This window comes from Ambystoma mexicanum, chromosome 13 (assembly GCF_040938575.1).
Source record: "Ambystoma mexicanum isolate Mex_15411 chromosome 13, UKY_AmexF1_1, whole genome shotgun sequence".
Classification (NCBI taxonomy): domain Eukaryota; kingdom Metazoa; phylum Chordata; class Amphibia; order Caudata; family Ambystomatidae; genus Ambystoma; species Ambystoma mexicanum.
Window position 1 is genome coordinate 561,297,519 of NC_090938.1, and position 13,585 is coordinate 561,311,103.

The following is a 13,585-nucleotide window of genomic DNA, read 5'->3' on the forward strand; positions in this document are numbered from 1 at the left end:
AACTGGACGAATGATGTGCAAGTGTTGTGGAATTTTGAGAAAAATGTCTAAAAAACAGAAACAAGAAGAAAACTAGTTAGAACTCTGAACACCTTTTAACAGGTTGTATGGCACATGTGGGTTTGGTTGGTGAAAGAAACTGAGCAACTGGGTCATTTATTTGCATATCATCCGCGGGTGTTTGTGCGAGTGATGTCTCACCCCCCTTTTCAAAAGATTATTTTTTCTCTTTTTCTCTTTCTTGTCCGGTGTTTTGTGTTAATTCTATATTTGGGATGAACGTGTTATGAATAAGATTGAGTTGTGTAATGTTCCTTATATTATGTATTTGAATCTTAAAGTATTCCTTAGATATGTTATTATAGTCTTGGTTATTGCTTGGGATAATTTTACTCACAATGCTGTACTGATAGTTGTATTCACCGTTTGAGCAGGTTGCCCTTTGTTATCAAATGTATAAATAAAGTGTTTAAAAAATAAATAAACTATAGTTAAGGAAATCCTCCCTTTAGAGTTAGGGCCAGCTACACATTACACCAACTCAGGAACCTTAGTAAATAAAGGTTTTGAAACCAACATCTTTAAGTCTGTGTCTCTCCTGATACCATGCCCGTCTCAGTTGTTAGACTGATAAATACGGCCCCACGAGGGTAACACTTAGGACAGCGAGTGTGAATTATATGGGGATGAAGAATTCACCATCCAGCCCAGAGGTCAAGCCATGGTCCGGACCGGATTACAAATGTAGAGACCAAGGGGGACATATGGAGGAGTGGCACCATAGTCTGGGTTGGCCCATATGTATTCCTGTAAAGTCTGAGCAGGAGCTATTGACAGAGATTACCAGTAGAGGAGAAGGTAATCCTGTTGAGCCTGAGAAACACTTTCTATATTGTGAGACTCAGGCAACCCATAGCTCAACTCATTTGTTAGAAAATCCCAGTCTCAGAGATTGAGGAGGGGGAGACACTGGAACTCACTGAAAGAGCCGAAGTAGGGTTCAGCAAAATGACAGAGGTGCATGAAGAAAGAGCCCAGTACCAAAGGCTACTGGAACCTGGCTCAGTCAAATGTGCAGAAGTCCAGAGGGAAGATCTGCTTTTTCGAGCAGGCTCGCATTGGGTTGCTATCAGAAGCCAAGAGGGGAAATTTTAAAACACCACACTTTATTCCAAGAGGGAAAGGGCCTAACTGTGATTAACTATTGGTGCCAAAGCAATTCCGGAAGGCTGTGTTGGAACTGGTACATTCTAACCTGATGATGGTACATCTCAGGCTACACAAAACACAGAAGACCATGTTAAGTTGATTCTACTGGTTTGGGGTATATGCCGAGATTAAACAGTTCTGTGCCTGCGGTCCATTCTGCTAAAGAATCCCTCCAGATGGCGTACCCCGGGCACCACTACAGCTTTTGGCAATAATAGAGGTTCCTTTCCTCAGGATCAGTATGGACATAGTCGGCCTCTTGTAACCCTCAAAATCAGGGAACCAGTACATCCTGTTGATCGTTGACTATGCAACCCAACATCCTGATGCATTACCTTTGAGAGGTACCACCACCAAAACCATTTTGAAGGAGCTTGTGCCTGTTTTTACTCGAGTGGGTTTTCCAGTCAAAATTCTCACAGTCCAGGGGTGTAGTTTTATGTTGAAACTAATGGGTGGCATATTTATGCTGTTACACCTTTGTGGTACAGTAAGCGGAAATACCCAGCTGAATGCAGGCCAGGTTCGAGGACCGTGGAGGCTTGGGAGGTGGGTCGGAGCAGCTTGAGCTACCAAGAGGTGGCGCGATACGCGGCGGCCTGGGTAGGCACAGCACCTGAAAAAGGGAAATTTGATGTGCTCCCCATCCCTTCTTGGTGCTGAGCAGGTGGAGAGGAGGCAGCCACGTTCTCAGGGAACAAAGCTCAAGACCGAGGGACAACCTGTGAAGAGGCCGGCCATAAGCAGGACTAAGCTCGAAATCAACTGAAGTGGCAACACTCGGGGCTCTGTCTCTGTGAGCCCTAGGTGAGATCTGAAGGCTGAGGACAAGATATGTAGGGTCTCTGTTAAATAGGAACATTGAGATGAAGTGTGGCTCAGGATCAAACAGTGGCTGGGAGCAGCAGTAAAGGCCGAAAAGGGCGTCAGGGCAGAAGCCGACTTTCCAAGCACATTGGAAGTTATTTAACTAGCAAAGGCCCATGACTCTCCCTAACAGGCAACCGGAAACCAGATCTGAAAAAGATCAACCCTCTTTTACAGGTGTTATCAGGGAGGAGCCGGCAAAGAAGAGGTTCCTCCCGACAGCACACGCTCCAAAGCCCAGTGGTGACCGTCCACAAGACAGTATTCGATCGCTAGACTACTCTGCCTGAGAACAAGAGAAAATAGAAGACACAAAAGGTCTCACAAACCTAAAAAGGAAATACCGGCACAAGTGTACTTTGGGGGACAGAAGAGAAAAGAAGAGACACAGGCTGGGACACTATAAGCCTGTTCCCCCTAAAGATTGATAACTATATGCGTATCCCAGTATATAAATATTGATGTCGATGAGGTGAACAGCAAAGACATGGAAGCCAATAAAATGCTACTGGTCAGCAAGTAAGTCTCAACTAAGCACCATGCAGAGGCTGAGGTGATGGCCACAAGGAATTCCGCCTTCCACGAGACAAACTTGAGTGGGGCCTGATGCCTAGGCTTGAAGGGGATCCCATGAGCCTCGTCAGAACCACGTTGAGGTCCCACGCTGGGGCAGGAGTCTTCACGGGCGGGAAAGATCGGAAAAGTCCTTTGAGAAACTCCTTGACTAGTGTCTGGGACCACAGCGAGGATCTTTTTGGGCATCTGGTAAAGCAGGATAGCCACCAGATGCACCTTGATGGAGGCGTGCGCCAGACCAGCCTTTGCTAAGGATAGCAAGTATGGAAGGATCTGTGGAGCCATGACCCACAGAGGGGTAATCTTCTGCGACCGGCACCACGTACCAAAACGCTTCCACTCATGGCGGTAGCACTTCAGGTTGACGACTGGCGAGGACCTCCCTGCAGTCCGCTGGCAATTCATAACCTCTAAACTCTAAGGCTGTAGGAGCCAAGACCTCAGGTTCAGCAATTCCGGGCCAGGAAGCATTGCACCTCCCTCTCTGGTGAGAAGATCCGGAACCACCAGCAACTTGACTGGAGGCGACGCTGACATGCTGAGAAGGTCCGGATTCCAAATCTGCCTAGGCTACACCGGGGCGATAGAGTATCGCCTTGCATTGAACTGTCTGAGTGTGTCGATGACCCGTAGCAGGAGAGGAAATGGAGGAAACACGTAAAGAAACAGCCCTTCCCACTGGAAGGAGGAATCGTCCCCCAGGCTCCTCGGCTGGTGAAAGCTGCTGGCAAACCTCTAGCACTTGAGTTTGCTGCTGTCGCAAACAGATCGATCTGGGATCTGCCCCATTTGATGAAGAGGCGGTCCACCTGATCCTGACAAAGCTCCCACTCATGGCAGGTGCGCAGGTCCCTGCTCAGGAAGTCTGCAATGGTGTTCTCGACTCCCGCCAGGTGAAGAAGGACGAGGAACATCCCCTGTCCGACGGCCCAGTGCCACAAGTCCTGTCCTTGCTTGGAGAGCACCATGGATCGAGTGGCCCCATGCTTCCTGATGTAGAACATAGTGGCAGTGTTGTCTGTGAAGATCTTCATCACCTTATTTATTTATTAGCATTTTTAAAGCGCTCACACTGCCCGCGGGCATCGAGACACTGTTAGAGGAATAATTTTTTTGTTGCGTAATTATTTTTTGTCTTAGTTGCGTATTTATTTAAAATACCCAGAGATTTCTAAGCGTGGACCCAGGGATCGAACCTGTGTTGCTTCGCGTTGTCTTGCTTCCAAGGCGAACACATTGCCGTTGAGCTATCCTCCCAGGACCTTGCCTTTCAGAGATGGTAGGAACGACTTGAGGGCCCAGAACACTGCCTGTAGCTTCAGGATGTTGATATGCACATCCTTCTCCTCCGGCAGCCACTGCCTCGGGCGTGCAGATGGCCGGTGTGCGCTCCTCACCCTTCCAGAGAGGCATCCGTGGTGACCGTCCCTTGGTATGGGGCGTTTTGAAATCCCATACCTTGGGTGATGTTGAAGCGGACGCCCCATCACCATCACCCATCAGAATTCTTCGCTGAGAGGGATCTTGTCCGTGAAATTTCCAGACACTTGTATCCAGCGGGCATCCTGGAATTTCTGTAGGGGTTGCAGCGGCAACCTGCAGAGACAGACAAGGTAGATGCAGGATGACATCATGCCCATTAACGAGTTGATGGCTCGCACTGTGCCCATCTTCGTCGACGACAGCTGTTACACCTTTCCTTGAATGGTTGGTAGCCTCTCCTCCGAGGGCGACGCCAGGAAAGACCCTGTATTGAGTCTGGCACCTAGGAGCATTGTGTGCTGCAATGGCATTAAGCAGGACTTCTGAAAGTTGACAGAGAATCCCAGATCCGTCAATAACCGGACGGTCGTCTCCGTATGTCTGTCGGCCAGTTCCTGCAAGCGGGCATGTATCAACCAGTCATCCGGGTACGGGCATACGTGTATGCCCTGTAGACGCAGGTGGGCTGCCACTGGAGCCAGGCATTTCGTGAACACTCTGGGGGCCAACTTCAAGCCAAAAAGTAGTGTTGGCCATACACCACAAAATGCAGAAACTTCCGTCCGATGTTTCTTGTAAACAGGGACGTGGAAATAGGCGTCCTCCAGGTCCAATGGTGTCAAGAAGTCTCCCTTTTCCAGTTGGCCGAGCACGTGTTGCAACGTGACCATCCCGAACTTTTGTGATTTAGGTATTTGTTCAGACGGCATGGGTCCATGAGGGGCCTGCAGCCCCCTGCCTTCTTTTTGACTAGAAAGTATAGACTCAGGCATAGCAAAGCCACTCAGGATCCAGCTCTATGGCCCCTTTTTGCAGAATGTCTCGTACCTCTTCCAGAAGCGGAGGGATGTGCGTTGGAATTCCAGGGTGTTTTGGGCAAGAGCATCCAGCACCCATCTGTTGGTGGCGATCTATCTCCACTCGCTGACGAACCTTGTCAGCCGGCCTCCCCCCAGGGGTGCACGAGTGGGGACCTGATGTCGCAGTCGGTTCTGGCTTGCTTCAGCGCTGGCGTCCTGCCCTACACGCGACGCTGTCCTCCGTTACCGTAGGCCTGGAAATGGCCTCTGCAGGCTTCTTGCCTTGAGGATCTGCAAGGCAGCCTGTACAATGTGAAGAACCCTTTTGAAGACCGGCTTGACTTTTCCTTGGAGGAGCAAAAAAGTGCTGCTGGAGAGTTCTCGGGGAACGGCCCGTCTACATATCCGTCTTAATGGCCTGGAGAGACTCGTCGACGGCTTTCCCAAACAGATTTTCCCCATCGAAGGGCATGTCCAGCACCTTCACTTGAAACCTCCTGATGGAAATTTGTGGCTTTCATCCAACCCAATCGATAAAGGCAGACACCCTTCTCCATTTGCCGGAACCCCATGTCAGCGATGTCCAATGCCACTGATCGTGTGATCCAACGCCACTTGCCCTTCCTGTAAGAGAGCGAAGGCTTCCATCTTCTTGTCAGCGGGGAGGAACTCCATGATCGGTCCTAGCTTGTACCACAATTCCCTGTCGTACCTGTCCAGGATCGCCAGTGCATTGGCCACCTTGATAGTGGACGCTGCGGTGTAAATCACCTTCTTTCCCATGGTGTCTATCCTTTTCCCCTTGCTGTCCGGAGGGACCAAAGACTAGGACAGGTTAGCCGACCGTTTCTTCGCGGCCGCCGACACCACCGAATCCGGAGATGGTTGCGACATTAGGCACTTGGGTGCGGAATCAGGCACCCTATATTTCTTCTCCAGCCTATCTCACATGGCTGGAGCCGTGCAAGGGTTCTTCATGAGGGCCAGGCCCTCCTCCCAAGCATCGTCCAGAAAAGGCACTGCCATGATAGTCTTCCACTTGACCTCGCGTCTTTGATACAAGAAGCCTTCATACTTGGTTTCCTCGGGCACCAGCTGGAATAGATCAGAGGCCCTGGCGATCATGGACTGGAACAACCCCACCTCATCCGGTGGGAGACACCCTATGTGGAGCATTCAAATATGGCGATTCACTGTCTGCTGCGACGATGTCTTCGCCATCATTTGTCATCGTGGCCCTATCCATTCCCGTGTCTGGGTCTGCTTGGGGAGAAGAGGCCCGACGTGGTGGCAGAGGTTGGTATGGGGGCATGAGATGACGCTTCCTCTTCTTCGCTGGAGGCTGGCCGGGGACCTGGGAGACCACAGGTACCGGCACCAGAGGCATTCTCATCTGGATTTCTAACACCAAGGTGTGTAAAGTCGACAGAATATCCAAGAAAAATGTCCCTTGGATGAGAAGGCAGAACAGGAAAACTAGGCCCTGCACCGTCGTCGTCCTCCTCCTCCTCCTCTTCAACGTCCTTGTGGACCGTATGCAAGGACTCCTGATCTTCGTCGTCCGTGGATGAGACCTCCATGGCTTGGGCGATGGCCAGGGAGGGCTGTTTCAGGGCCTCCTCGCCCCCCCCCACTCCCTGAGGGTATTGAACCGGGGCCTGGGCCGGCTTCACCCCTTCTGGCATGCCTGCAGTCTTTGCCTAAGTCACTGCAGCGGTTTCGCCCCTTAGGGGCAGGGACACTTTCTGAGCCATGGGAGCTAACCTCGTATGATCAGCGCCAGTAGCTGCCGTGGTAATAGTAGTCGACGTAGTTGCCGACCAGGTCTTTGTCTGTGCCCGTTGACCCTGCTTGGGCTGCATGGCCGCCTTCTCCTCCGTCCATAGCTTCTCGGATTTCTTCCATAGTTTAGGGATAGATGATTTCCTCTTTGAAGAGGAGCTTGAAGGTGTGCTGGAAACGGAGGCGGAAGGTGATGCTGATTGCGCCCTATACACTTTGGGACCTGTTTCTGCGGTAAACCCGTTGGACTCGAACTTCCAGCTCTTGGCCTAATCTTGGGCCCCCATGGATCATGCGCCCTCAAAGGACTTAGAAGACCACTCCTCGGTCTGGCCGGTCCTGGACGAGGCATGACCCTGCTCGGAGCATGGGTCAGAGGTCTTGTTTGTGTTAAGCCATGTCGCCAGCCTTTTATGCCTGTCCTTCGTCATTTTTGTGGAGAAACCGAGGCATATCTCGCACTCTACTTCCTTGTGGTCCGGGTGCAGGTGGTAGAGGCAGTGCACGTGCTTGTCCTCCACAAACACATTTCTTATCCTGCATTTGGTGCAGGGCATGAATAGGGACCTTCCCTCCTTCACCTCTGTCATATTCGGAGGGCGCGAAGTAGGCCCAAGATGGCCTTGTAGAATCTTCGCACTTGAGAGGAGCAGAACTTTAAAGACAACGGGTCCCCCGCTGTCGACAGATGAAGAGCACACAGGCTTCTTTGAAACAAAATTTTAACTTTTTCCATTGGAAAACATACAAATAGCTCAGAAAGCAAACTAGAGGACTCCCAATACTGAAGCGTGCGGTAAAAATCTGAAAATCTGAAGATGGCTGCCAGAGGAGGGGCTTAGGGAGAGGACCGTCATTGGATGGGGGCAGTATGATGACCCAGAGGACAGTGATTGGTTTAGAGAAATACAGTTGTTAAATGAAAGTGAAACTGTTTTTTCTTTTACCAAGGACCAAGGATTCCCAGCCTGACCACGGAGAATATTCATGAGCATGTAAATCCATGCCAGACCCCATGCTGGAGAACTGCTGCTTCTATCCCACATCTGTAGCAATTATCCAGGAGCACCTTAATAAACCAATGTATCTGTTTAGGTGTATAGTACAATAGTTCGAGATCTGTAGTGGGTTAATTTGCATCTGTAATTCAATGAAATCGTCCATGTTTGTGTGCAGGCTATCTTCCATTATTCAATTGGAAGTGCCTTACTGCTTGGATCACTCCAGTTTTACATAGTAAGAAAATGGGTCCCATTCCCACTGCCATCAACACCTTGAGTATGTACGGCCACTCTACAGAGTTGAAAGCCTTCTTGGGGTCAAAGTGGTCAACCTCACTACATTATGTAGTATGACAAACACCCAGTGAAGATTGTGCAGTGGATCTCCCAGGCACAATTTGTGCCTGATCAGGTAGCATCAGGTCTGGAGGTGGTTTATTAGTCAGAGGTTTGGCAAAAATCTTATCAGTATTATCAGGGGGTAGGGGCCTGTATGTTGAGCTAAGATTAGAGGATGTATTTTTTTAAGGAGCACAGTGATCAAGACGATCTTGGTGTCGGGAATGCTTTATGTTTCGCTCGATAAACGGTACATTTTATCTAGATAGATCCGTCTTTTCCTGGTGGTTTACCTTTTAGGGGGGAGGAGGGAGGGAATTGGTGTCTTCTTTTATTTCGTCCCGAATAATGGGAGCGACAAGGACCTGCGCTACCGGTAAATCTAGTTGCTTCAATTCAGTAGAGTCTCAGTAATGTTGAATTTCTCTTACTCATTTGCTCAATTTTGTTGAATATAACCCTTGGTAGTATTTCCTAAACACCTAGCTGATAGCAGTGTCAGTCTTATGGTGAGTGTGTTTCTCATCCATCACTGATATTATTCTCACCGACCACTTCTCCCGAGCGGACAATCGGGCCAGCAGTCAACCCGACCGGTCTTCTTTAAGACACCCTCCTTTCTCTCCTTGTTGCATGGCCCACAGGATGTCTCTGAAAAGAGTGACAGATGTTGCACAGGCTCCCCAGATGTGCTCCTGGTGTCTGAGATTTCCCCTTAAGAGAAGCACGATTTTGGAGCTATAGCAAAGCAGGACTTGGAAAGGGAAGGGTCTTGGTCTCCGATTGTAAATAAGCCTGGGACATTCCTGCTCTATAAAGGGATTGAGAAGAGGGATGGCTGGGCCCAAATATCCAAGGAGAGGATAAAGGCTCTGCCCAGGATGGGGGGATGCTGGGTAAAAGAAATCTGCCTTTTTACCCCACTCCTTGGTAATACAGAAGTGGCCCTGTCCCATTCAGGAGGAATGGGAAACTGACCATCTTACGAATCAAAGAGAGGGGGTTATAAGGATAGGGCTCACAGACCTGGAATCATCAGAAAACGGAGGCCAGTTCCATGGAGTGACTATGCAGCTCTCACTGCTGGCCAAGAAGGACTCCCTGCAGTGGTGCTGAGGGCCAGCTCGACAAGAAAGTAATTCTAGGAAGCTGCCTTAGAATAATACTAGTAGAGAGGCATCAGGGGGTGTCATTTCAGCCCTAAAAACAACAAAGCAGACCCCACTGTAAAGGAAGGGGGGGGACCCACCTTGAGTGGGGTGTTTTAGATCTTGGTGACCTTCAAGGCTTGTTGCATGAGTGTCTCTTGTGTTGAATCATGCACATGCACACAGTATGGCAACACTGGACATAGTCAACAACTAACCTATAAAGGCAGGAAAAGTTCAAACATATATCCCACTCTAACTGAACTCTATATACATTCCTCTCTGGTCCAGGGTGGTTGCCACCACCCCTTTTCTATGGGAGACCAGGCCCAAAGTCTAGCTCTATCCACTTGGACCTGATGCATTATAACCTGATACCCCTATCCTAGCTCAAGCAAGACACACTGGTCCCTCATATGGGACTACACTGGGCCATACACATTAATTCCACGCAGCACCCACCCTGCCTTGGCCATACTTGGTTAAGGACACTGAACAGCATGAACAAACGCACAACAAATTGAAAACTGATGGGTGAAGGAGAACACCATTACATGTGTGTGCCCCAATGGAGCACTGTTCACTCAAAATCTGTTGAACCATTTTTTACAGATCATTAAATCTGGAGAAAAAGAAATGTGTTGTAAGGGAAATAAAAGAGTATCTTAAAAACACAGGAGTTGTTTTTTATTAACATGAAATGAAGAAGCATTATGTACATACAGCAAGAGCAGCATTGTCTGGTGTGCAGTTACACAGTCCTGTCCATGAAGCAACCCCATTGGAGAGCAGAGCCCAGTCATATCCTACCTTGCACCCACCTGACTCCCACCCCATACCCTGCATCATCCACACAACACGCCTCGCATTAACCTAGCTCCCAGTGCTCTCCAAACATTAACCCAACTGCCACCCCATGCACAACACCTACTGCTTCACCCCTCTCTGACAAATCAGACTGACGTCAGTCCTTCCTAGTTTGTCAGACTAATCAGTACGACTCAGTGCATCAGGCCAACCGCAGTCCTGCCCAGTTTAGTAAATCAACAGTAGTTCTGTCCTGTGTATGAGTCCGATCGGAGTCCCGTTCAGTGTATGAGACTGAGCCATTCCCATCCAGTGTGTGAAATTACCACTATTCTTTCCAGTAGATGGGCAGCCCGGAGCCTTGTTCAGTTTATGCGACTAAACCTCATCTTCTACAGTGTATGTGATGGACATCCATCCAGCTCAGTGTATGGAATGACCACTATTCTTTCCAGTACATGGAGGCAGGCATGAGTCTTGATCAGAGTATGAAACTGACGCAATCCATATTCAGTGTATGGGACTGAGCCTATTCCCATCCAGTGTGTGAAATGGTCACTATTCTTTCCAGTATATTAGACGGGCTGGAGTCTTGCTCATTATGTAACTAACCGCAGTCCTATCTAGTGTACGAGACTGGTCTCAGTGCTGTTTAGTGTAGGGTACAGATCAGTCTCGCCCAGTGTATGGAATGGTCACTATTACTTCCAGTGTATGAGGTAAACCTGAGTCATGTTTATTATGGAACTAACCTCTGTCCTCTCCACTGTATGGAATGACCACTATTATTTTCAGTACATGAGGCAGACCTGAGTCTTGTTCAGTGTATGCGACTAACCTCAACCACCTACCCCAGTCCCAGTCAGTGATGTCATTCCCACCCTATGTATGATCTTTCAAGTATATGAAGCAGGCCCAAGTCTTATTCATTATATAACTAACTTCAGTCCTCTCCAGAGTATCAGGATAACTTAGTAGTTATGTGTTCTACTCAGTAGTGTTCATTGTAGGAGACAGATATCAGTCCCACTCAATCTATGAAAATGACCACTATATTTGCCAGCACATGAGGCAAATGTGAGTCTTGCTCAGTGTATGCAACTAACCTCAATCATCTACAATGTCTCAAACTGACCTCAGTCCTATTCAGCATTGAAGACAAACAGTCCAGTACAATGAATGAGAATGACCAGTCATTTTTCCAGTATATGAGGTAGACCCACGCCTTGTTCTATGTACAAGACAAACTTGAGTCCTGTCCACTGTTTGATACCAGGCCCTGTCCCATCCAGTGTATGAGATTGACCTCTTATCTTTCTAGATCACAAGGTAGACTTGTTCAGTGTATATGACTAACTTTGGAATTGTCCAGTAATTAAGACTGGCATCAGTGCTGTCCATTGGCTCAAACTAGAAATATGCATTTCCTGTGCCCATGTCACTTTTCGAACCCAACCTCAGTCCGGAGCAACACCAGACCAAGCTGTGCCCTGCCGGGCGGGCCATTGACTCGGTCTCATCCAGGGCTTTTGACCATCCTTAGTGTTTGAGAATAACTAACCCTGAAATGTTCATGATGTGCCCTAGATTGTAGTGTATCTCTTTGATTGAAGGCTGGCGCGTGCATCTGAACCGCTCGTTACCTTCCCAGTGTCTAAAACGATTCCTACTCTGGCCCAGTGTACATAGTGTAAGCCAAGTCCTGCTCCATTTCATCACACTTACCTCAGAGTGCCCTAGAGTAACATGAATACCTCATTATAGAACACTAACCAATGATCCTGTCTAGTTTACTATGCATGGTGTATCTAATCATGGCCAGCAGATGTGATTTTTCCAATCTTATCCAGGGTGTAGTCTTGTCTCGATTGCTGTTTAGGTTCACCACAGTTTTTCGTAGTTAGACAAAATTCAGTTGTGCCCTATGCATTAGGCTGACCTCAGTCTGGGTCAATGTACCAGACTAAGTGGGCAACAGGAGGCACCTAGTTCCGCATGGAGCGTCATCTTGATTCAGACATGTTCTCAGTGCCAATCTCTTGTGCGTGTCTTTCGGAGGCATCTGGGAATGCCCCACCTTCGTCCATCCCCAAAACACGTTACTCTCTCATAGCAGGACAGGCAGTGCAACGGAAAAAAGTAGATTTTTTTAAAGGCGCATTAAACAAAGTCTGGGTTCAAATGACATTGCAAAGGATTTTCAATGGCAGCGAGTGTCTGGATTCGAAGGGTTAACTGGTCGGGGCTTTCCCAGGAAAACCAAATCCACAAGAAAGGTCAGTGGGTTCTCAAGCAATAAGTGAGTTCAGCTCTGAGAGACCTTCACCAATGGATTCGAGGCACTGCAGATGGGCTAGTGACGCAGGAAACTCTGCTAAGGTGCTCCAATAGGATTCTGATTATGGAGTATGTTCCGAGGGGTCTCACAGAATTCAGACAAGGTTCAGAACACACCAAAGGCACTGAGTCCAGAGGCCAGTCTCCGACACCTCAATAATACCGCTCTGTCTCTTGCCAGTTCGTCACCCAGTATTTCTGGGGCTTGGGCGGAGGGAAGTCGTCCTTGAGTTTGTATCGCTCCTCTTGCCGGATCCGGACCGCGTGGTATTTTGGCATAATGCGGTAATAACTTGCTCGCTTGAAGAACCCACACTGCGGAGAAGAGGGAGCAATGGAGAAAAGCACATGCGTTAATTTCCTACTCACAGGCTGGTAGAGGAAAGGAGAGCGAAGTGAGAAGATGGGGAGTGTAACCTAAGAGATAATGAAGGGAGACAAATGAAGGAAGGGGAGAAGGGAGCAACAACAAGAGAAGAGGACAGCTAGAGGAGAGGAATGAAGGGACAGCGAAAAGGGAACATTAATGCAAGAAAGTAGTATGTAGAGCGATACGCAAGGAGGAGCAATTCATGGGGTTAGACAAGGACAGGTGATAAGTTCAGAGAAGAAGGGCAGGCGAGAGAAACAGGTGCTTCAGGCGATTGAGAACCGAAGCAAGGAAACAAGACCAAGTGATAGAGGAAATAGAGATGGAGAAGGAGAGATATTGAGAGTAACCAGTGGGCGAGTGACAGAACATGAGGCTAAACGAGGGGATAAGTGAAAAATGAGTATGTAGAGTAAGTAGAGAAAGTGAGGGGTTATATCAATGGATGAATAGAGAAGAAAGATGTTAGGACAAGAGGTGGGAGAGGAGAGCGGTGATGCCAGAGGGTTTAAGGGGACAGAGCATGTGAATAGTGGGACATACAGGAACAGAAGCCGTGGTAGATGGAAGAAGGGACACAGAGGGATGTTTACTGAGGGAGAAGGCGGTCAGAGACCGAGCACAGGAGAGACAGAGGTCAGATAAAAGGCTGGGACAAAATAAGAACCTAGAGAGACTGAGGGGATATAGTAAGGGAGGGGTGCAAGATGGACATTGCAGCAGGAGGAAAGAAGCTGTTAGGGAGGGGATAAAGAGAAGATGGGGGACACCTATATTGCACTCGATATGAAGGAAGCAGATGGATCTTGTGGAGGGGGTGAGAGAGTAACAATGAGACTGTAAAAGCAGTAGTGGATTAGGTGTTAG

General features: G+C 48.6%; 1 protein-coding gene across 3 annotated transcripts in view; it reads right to left on the reverse strand.

Moving 5' to 3' along the window:
• Nucleotides 1–9,869: 9,869 nt before the first annotated feature.
• ITGA3 (integrin subunit alpha 3) overlaps nt 9,870–13,585 on the reverse strand; it is a 469,598-nt gene continuing 465,882 nt past the window's right edge. For 2 of the 3 annotated variants that reach the window (XM_069634365.1, XM_069634363.1), the window contains one exon: nt 9,870–12,663. In XM_069634365.1, the coding sequence (XP_069490466.1) occupies nt 12,502–12,663 (162 nt within the window). In that variant the 3' untranslated portion in view covers nt 9,870–12,501. The remainder of the gene's footprint in view (nt 12,664–13,585) is intronic. The other variant, XM_069634364.1, reaches the window with a different exon arrangement.